This window comes from Drosophila bipectinata, chromosome 3R, assembly GCF_030179905.1.
Source record: "Drosophila bipectinata strain 14024-0381.07 chromosome 3R, DbipHiC1v2, whole genome shotgun sequence".
In the NCBI taxonomy this organism is placed as follows: domain Eukaryota; kingdom Metazoa; phylum Arthropoda; class Insecta; order Diptera; family Drosophilidae; genus Drosophila; species Drosophila bipectinata.
Window position 1 is genome coordinate 27,548,659 of NC_091739.1, and position 8,183 is coordinate 27,556,841.

At 42.3% G+C, this 8,183-nt stretch overlaps 1 protein-coding gene across 2 annotated transcripts; it reads right to left on the reverse strand.

The window, feature by feature from the left end:
* Positions 1 to 1,606: 1,606 nt before the first annotated feature.
* LOC108121840 (uncharacterized) lies at positions 1,607 to 3,715 on the reverse strand. Of its 2 annotated transcripts, XM_017236139.3 has the most exons (3): positions 3,374 to 3,715; positions 1,882 to 2,634; positions 1,607 to 1,814 (listed from the first exon to the last, which is right to left on the reverse strand). In XM_017236139.3, the coding sequence occupies exons 2-3, from the start codon at positions 2,075 to 2,077 to the stop codon at positions 1,663 to 1,665; spliced, it is 348 nt and encodes a 115-aa protein (XP_017091628.2). In that variant the 5' UTR covers positions 2,078 to 2,634; positions 3,374 to 3,715; the 3' UTR covers positions 1,607 to 1,662. The 2 variants fall into 2 exon arrangements, with proteins under 2 accessions (XP_017091628.2, XP_017091627.2); XM_017236138.2 differs by lacking the exon at positions 1,607 to 1,814 and having other exon boundaries at positions 2,175 to 2,634.
* Between the last annotated feature and the right edge of the window lie 4,468 nt (positions 3,716 to 8,183).

An 8,183-nucleotide genomic window follows, 5' to 3' on the forward strand; every position in this document is an offset into this window, starting at 1 on the left:
ACTTAATTTCAATGCAAGTTTTGTCGACTCACAGGCAGCTTTGTTTTTGGCTAAAATTTTAATGCATGCCGGGCTACACATATACTTATACGCGGCATATACTTATACGATCCATACAATGAGAGAGAGGCACACAAATGTACGGACGTACATAGAACATTCGGGGCATAATGAATGTGCAGCAACATTTTTGATGGCGCCCGCTGACAACAATAAATTACTTTTGGCTTTAAACGAAAACCATTAGCATAAAACTTGGCAACAGCAACAACAGCGGCCGCAACACGAGTGTAGGACCAGGAACATCCTTTTAACGCGGATACTAGGCGTATGCGCAATATTTGTCTGGCTCTAATTTTAGCCAACAATTTGCCAGCACTTACATGATTAAATTGCAGGCCCGATGCTGATGATGGGGCGGTATACTGTATATGGAAGTATATGGATGGATACGGTGAATACAGTATGATGGTGATGGCGATGGCTTTCGGCATGAAAATGGTGATGATGATGGCAGAGTCGGGGCAAAACTTTTCAAATATGCGAGCCTTTTAATTAACTTGCTGGCACTTGTGAAGCTCTGTGTTTTAATATATTGTACGAATATTCTTTTCGACCTTTTTTTTGAGTACTGTATGCCCGTCCAGGCCCGGGTGTGCTTTTATTAAGCGTTTCATAATTTCATGCAGTAAACTTGCTAATTGCGACGCCTTGCTTCCTTTTTTCCAGGCACTTTCCACTCTACTTTCATGCCACTCGACGCAACTCAACTTAACTGAACTCGTTGCGCTATGCCGCCCCGGTTTTTTGCCAAGACTACAGCTTGAGCACCAAGAAAGCTGCCAAAAAAGTGTGTATAAAATAATAGGAAAACATGGCAAAGGACAGCATCGGAGTGGAAAGGAGTCGACAGCCAGCCAGTGAGAATTTGTTGCCCCAAAGTGTTTTCCGTTTTTAATATTTCCTCCAACTTGCCCAAAAAGTTCCCTAGTTCATCCCAGCCAATTTCGGGACACTTGGCCACGGCTCGTCGCTTGGCTGCTTCTTGGCCATTCGTTCGCTTTTGGCCACTGGCTCAACTCACTTGCTTAATTTCCGCTTTTAATTAAATGAACATTAGGCTGAACCAACCAGCCCCCCACCCATCCATTCGGCCAACCACCTGATGGCATTGCAATGCCCTTCCCATCGGCAGGCCGTGTATTTATTTTTACACACTCAAATGGAGCGTAAATTGCAGGCAGTTAGTTTTAAATTTTAAAATTAATTTTGAGTCAGTATTTGTCCGGCGGAGAACCCAAGTGTGTGGATGTTTTAATAGCTGTTAATATTTATGAACACAAAAGTTCAAATAGCAAACAACCAAACTGAGCCATCCAACTGTTTTCGATATTTAGCGATGCAATCTAGGGGTCGGGGACTTTCCATTGCTTGCCAGGGAATGGCAAACAGAACTAAACAAATTCTCAATTTCGGTTTGTTTGACTTTAAATTTCGTTCATTTTATTTAATGTTCTAGCACACGTTTGGTGTTTTCATTTTCTAATTAAATATAGGATTGCCGCTAATTGCTGATAAGAGGATCACCAAGAAATTGGATTGCAAAAACATGAAGTCAATGCTCTTAAACCTTAAAGATATAAAAGCTATTTAAAAGGTATTCTAACACTTAAGTATCATATGATTTTCATCCGTGTTATTTTCTCTAGCCTTGCAGATGTACAAATAAAGACACAACACTATCAGAATATCCAAGACGATCAGCAGTTTCAGTAAATTCAACTGCATCAACTGCATTCGAACCATTTCCAGATCTGGAGAGTCAAAGAATAGAATCCAATGTGAAAAAAAAATACTCAAACGCGGATCCTGGCTACAAACCTTCCTGCTCTCTTTCTTCCTGGAGCAGTTTAAGCTGGAGCTCAGCTGGCAAATGATCCGATTGGTCCATTATGACATCAAAGGCGAAAATCCGATTGGCATTATCCATGGAGTTATCAGAGGGGGCTGCCAGGACAAAGCCCAGCAATTGGATCGAAATGAAAAATATGGACAAACCACAACGATTCGAAGGCATGGCCGACTAAAGAGTGATAAGCGTGTAGCTTTAAATATGTCAATTGGCTTGGTCGGGGAAAGCGGTCCCCCATTTGGGTAAATAATAAAACTTCGGCTGATTATTTCTACTGCGTGCCTGTATTTACTTTCTCTGTCTTTAAATACTCCAGCTCAGCTGGCTTCAAGCAAACAATGACGAGCAATATCCGATACGAAGGTTAGTCTGTAGTCTCTGTCTCCTCATGGAGCTCCAGTGCTGGTGGCCGGTGGGGATGTGGTTGTTGTTTCCACCGTCGATGCAGTCACCCTTGTGGTCGTTGCTTCCGCTGATGTTGCTTCTGTTGCAGTTTTTGTCGCCACTGTAGTAGACGCTATTATTTCCACCGTGGCTTTTGTTGTTGTTGATGAAGCGACAGCCGCCGCGGGAGTTGGCTCCGTTACAGTAGACGTCTCATTTGCAATTGGCTTTGTTGCCTGCTGGGCGGGAGTAGGCGGTACGGTCGCCTTTGTGGGTGCAACCTGTCCGTCAACGCCATCATCGCCGACACTGAAACTGCCCATCAGACTGAAAAGTCCCTGCACAGGAAATTTAATTTGAAAAATCTTACAACCTTTGCGGTAGTTACTTCTAACCTATCAAAAAAGTAAACTCTCTTTCGTAATAATTAGAACAATAAAACTTTAACCAATATTCTAAATATATGCCTACGCGTATATACAGTTGTTTAGAGCGCACAATAGAAAAGATTTATAGATCTTCGATAAATATTTGAAATTGTAATCAAAACAGCCTACATTTGTTTTTGTTCAAGGCCGTAAGGCTAAAGACAAAAGGTAAACATACTCTATTAAATCTTAAAAAGGCTATAATGCTTTAATTTGTTAGATTTATTCAGTTGAATGGAATATTTCCACTTTGATATAGTGACTTGATTTGGGATTTTATCAGTACTTAAGTGTTTACCCAAGTTGTATTTCTAGAATTTTTTTTACTGACACTTTTCTTGATCAACTTTAAAGTCAGGCAAAGAAGGGCCAAGTGTCTTGATAAAAAAGATGTATTATTTTATAAATTTTGAATGAAATTTTACACAATTTTGTTTGTCTCACAATTCAAATACACTATTCTTCTCACCTTGAATATGAATATTTTTCAACCTTTTTAATGATAATCCGAGGAATCTATCCATCGAAAAAGGACAAGAGGAAACAGCCTTCAAAAAGCTATAATCCCTGACCATTTTTTTAAGTGTTCGCCTTGCAACAAGTTAGCCCTTTGTGAAATCTTTTTTCCTCATTACTCCTCTCATTTTACCTTTTTAAATTGCTGCCACAAACCGTCCACAGTATCTGTTGCCTCTTCCAGAGCCGTGTCCACATTATCATAAAAGCCCGTGGTCGGCTCCGTTCCTTGGTGGGTTGTTTTGTTTAAGCTGCTGGTTTCCGCCTCTGGTGTGTATCCAAAGAATTGCTTCAGTCCGCCTATAACATCATCATCCTCTGATCCCCCTCTTCGTGCTGAAGTTGTCTTTTCGAAGAATATTCCACTGGCACTTGCAATCGATACGAGGAATAGTATCCAGACTTGAGTATTCATGACGGAAGTGAATGTCGAGTGTTTAGCAGCTATCGACCAGATGTTGTGATCAAATGTCTTGGCAAATGCGGATACATTTTGGTTTTGTTCACTGCTTTGAGGTATTTATCACCGAATGACCATGAACCCAATTCAGAGATGAAAACTGCTGTTTAAACATCTGACTCACACCTGACATCATTTTTCATTAGATATTGTAGAAAACAACAGATATAACGTTGCATGAGAATAGTGAAACTAGAAAATTCTTTAATTAAACAGGTAGGATATATTAATTTCGCCATTTCAGATCTTTCTAGCCATCGTACATTAATCCAGCTCAATTTACCAAGACGCATTTCGCCAGCACTGCACATCTAATTGGCCCTAATACCGCTGTCATCTGCACTTACACCACTCTTACCGCTTCGGTTGAGTGGCGAGGCATTATGGCTTTGATCTGACTTAGACATATGCCCAAGATAATGGCAGTGGCCGTGACATTTCCAGAACCAGAAGCAGCTGCACTTTGCTTGTGCTTGTGGGGTGCAGTGTCAAGCCGAGCACGCCGAGTTGCAAGAGGGGAGCAAGCATTTCAAATGCGTTCATGGGGGGCTTTGATGAAGAAACAGACAGAGAAAAAAAGCTGCGACTAAATAAATAAACAACATGATTTAAATGGTTTAATATTTTAAAATTTTTTAAAACTTGATATCCTTACTTAAAAAATATTTAAACTTGTTTAGAAATAATAAATATATTTGCCAGCACTGATGGGGAATACCAAAGAAACGCCTCATTCTACATGGATTACTCAAACGTAGCGCCACCAAAGGGGGAATCCTGATGCCCGATGTCTGATGATTCAGTCACTTGGGGGATGAAATTCTTGCCATGGCTCACACCCCCGGGAAACTTGGCTAAATGCAGCTGATGTGTGCGAATGAGCTGCAATTAATATGCAGCTCGGGTCGTGTGTGGCAAGTGCAAGTGCCAGTGGAGCAGTGGAGGAGCAAGTCTCAGTTATCTGGGTGTCACCTACCTAATTGTTTATTTATGCGCACTTCCTCTGGCATATAATTAACTGAGCACTGAACCTAGATTACCTGTCATTCCCATCCGTTTATCGCTTGTTTCAATTGATCAAATTTGCTCGAGGAAATCAGCAAGCAGCCGAAGCTTTGGCAAGGACCTAATAAAAACGAGGATATGGCAACAGAAACTAGCAGTGTCATGGCTTGCCCCGCAGCCTGATCTATGGCACTGCAAGTGTCACATAAATTACAAGCGGAAGCATCAAAATGCTGTCAAAAGAGTCCGGGGCGGAGCTGAGAGGGGCCTCGAGTTGATTCGAGTCGCGTCGAAAAGGATTTTCATTGCCTGATTCTGAGAGAGACTTCCACTTGCAGTGCACTGAGAAAAAGCATACTTTTGACTATACTATATTGGTCAAAGAACTATCCGTTTTGGGCCAGTGCAGCTACTACTTGGCTTGGCTTGAGTTGGCTTGTTCGGGAGCTTGGCGTTTAGTTTTCCGCATTGGCACTTTGTCTTCATCAGAGCCAGGAGAGGTGGCCGCAACAAGCTCATCATAGCCATCGACGGCCGCATCATCGTCATCGCCATCGTCATTCTCATCGCTGTCGTCAGCGAGCTCTCGTACATAGCTATAAACATCAATTTAGCAACGAAAATTGGTTTTCAGATAGCTTCACTACACACCCATAGATACTCAGCCACTCGCACACATGCACGTACACTTCTTCAGATGTAGAAAAATTGTTTTTCCCTTTAAGTGACAAGCTCGCAGACCGAAGAAGCGTCGACAACTTTGTCGATGTCTGCGCTCCTCGTGTTCCTGGCTTTTATTTATTTTCTGTTTTTTTTTTTTTTTGGCTAAAGCTTGGGCTAGTAAATTTCGTCATGTCGGAGCACCCGTGTGGAAAATAATAAACCAAAAGTATAAAAACAAACACTGAAAATAAAGAAATACACGGTTATGTCATTTGGAACTTTAACTAGCACATCTTAAACCAGACTTTGATTTCGAAAGGCTCACATAAATACAGATGTTTTTATTGATTTTGGTTGGGATATTGCAGAACTTCCAATAGGGTTGCCAATAAATTTATCATTGCGTAACCCCAGGCGCATGAATAAGACATTTCAAGTTGTGGTTCAAATGAAAATTTGAGCATATTGGGCATAATGATTAGATTGATTGAAAATTTAATGGCCGAGTGGTGGTCTGAACCGAGAAGGCCAGGCTATTGACCAAGTCCTCAAAGACGGCCAGTTGTGTCGTAAAACGCCCAAGGCAAAAAAAAAAAATGAAAAACCTGGAATATACCACAAACTGGCATGTTGGGAAATGAAAGCGTCAAAAGGAACAATTATTTAAATTTATGTCAGGCTGAAAAAAAAAATACGAAGACATCCTGAATGTGTGTCAAATGAAATTCAGTTGAAATTTTATGCAAACCTCAACAAATTGTCATTAAAAGCGGCAACATACAAAACGGGTCTTGGCCATAAACAGAGCCGCCATTTGCCCGGCCATATTTATGATGTGAGCGACAAGACAAAATGGACTTCCGGCCGGGGAAAAGAGCTGGCCGAAAGGGAGAGTGCTAGGGGAAGTGGGGGTCTGGCTCTTTGCATTTTAATAGACTGACCCAAACGCTTTTGAAACCACATGCAGAACGCGAATATACAAACACGCTTGCACACGTGTATATTAGCCAAAAGGAGAGAGGTGTGTGTGTTTGCAAGCCGATTTGCAATGCAAATTGGCGAAAGTTTAAAAAATTTATGCGGCTTTAATGGCACCTGGCGACTGCAGCCAGACCAGACCAGACCCGAACGGACCGCAACCAAGACTATTCCACCAAATTATATACTAAATAACAGAATAATTTTTTGGCATTTGTGCTGCTTATTTTTAGTTTTGCTCTTTTTTTTTTTTTGAAAACCCTGTTTTAGCGTTTTTGTCGACTCCATTAAATGCAAATTTATGCCTATTTGCTGCAAGAAACTGTAACGGAACCTTTGCTAGCTGCTTGTTAATTTCGCATAAATTTTGTTGCCCTGGCTGACACTAAAAGGATATTCCCCGACCTGCCCCGACCCCTGTGGCCTTTTATTGAACGTTTCGTCAAAACCATGGCCCAGAAGGGGCTCGGTGTAGAGAACTATGGCCAAACTATCGCCACTTGCATTGTGCACTCGCAACTTATTGTTGTTATCGCTTTTTGCACTTCTTTTGACTTTTTCGTTGGCACTTGGCAGGCGAAACTCCTTGCAACTTGGCTAAGTAAAATTTATGTGCATTTCTTGTTGTCCCACCAGAGTGTGAAATGTGCCAAGAAATCTTTGGTTTTGTCTTTGTCCCTGTTCGGATAGGCATCCTTGGCCACTCACTCACACACAAACACTTATAATTAGCCATTAACAATTGGCCTGGCCAATTTCATTGGTGGCTCGGTAGACTTTTGAACGCCGCCGTCTGTTGCCAATTTCTTTTCGGGGCTTGTTTGAAGAAAGTTTTACGCTTTATTGTGCCTGTTCCATCCAGTGCTGGCAAATTGCTGCCCTGCCACCAAGCTGCCGCTGTTGTTGCAACAACTTTTCGCCTGACGCGCTCAATAAAACGATTTATGCTTCTTACCCCGTTCGAGCCCTGCAAACTTTGCGAACTGTGAACTTTTGCCAACATTTGTTTTGTCTATTGCTTTGTACTTTGTGGCATTTCTGGCAGCCTCCCATCCAGGGCATCCCATCCGGAGCGTCTTGCCTTAAGCTCGGCAACTTATTAGTGCAGTTTATTCTGAGGAAGCTGCGTGCGGTTTGTCTTTTGGGGAGCCCACATAAATCTCGGCCCGGCAACTTTCGGACACGGCCGGCAAATAAACAGTTGGGGTCATAAATCAGATGCCTCAGTTGCCTCAGCTGCAGCATGTTGCAACATGACGTGCAACATGCACTGCACGACATAAAAAACGCCCAAAAAATCTAACTGCATTCTGATGGGCCATAAAAAGCAGGGACCTTGCCGAGAATCGAAAAGCGGGCAGCTGCCTCGTCTGGGTGTGGCTAATGCAAATCGTGCAGCGGCGACAACGGCTACAGATGTTGGCCAAATTGCTTGGCCGGATAAGTTGGTATTCATGGAGCCGGCAGCTGCATAATTTATCATTTACTTAGGGCTCATTATGGCGGCAGATATGAATAGTTAAGTCGCAAGTCGAACCAAATTCTGAATAGCTAATTGCGAGTCGACAAAATCGTATCTTCATTAAGGGAACCGCACTGAGTGGACTCCACCGCCGATAAACGACTTTTGTCACCTGTGACAGAATACCTGTTTAAGGGGAATTCAACACTCCATGCCACATTAAGGGTGACAAAACTCCAACATTGATGCCATTGACAGTCGAACGAGAGGGCAGTCATTGTAATTGGTTTAGGTTTTGGATGATGTGGCAGTCGGTCCAGCGGGTTGCATCTGTCCCTTAATTACCATGTTCGTGGTTTTTGCTGTATGATGCCA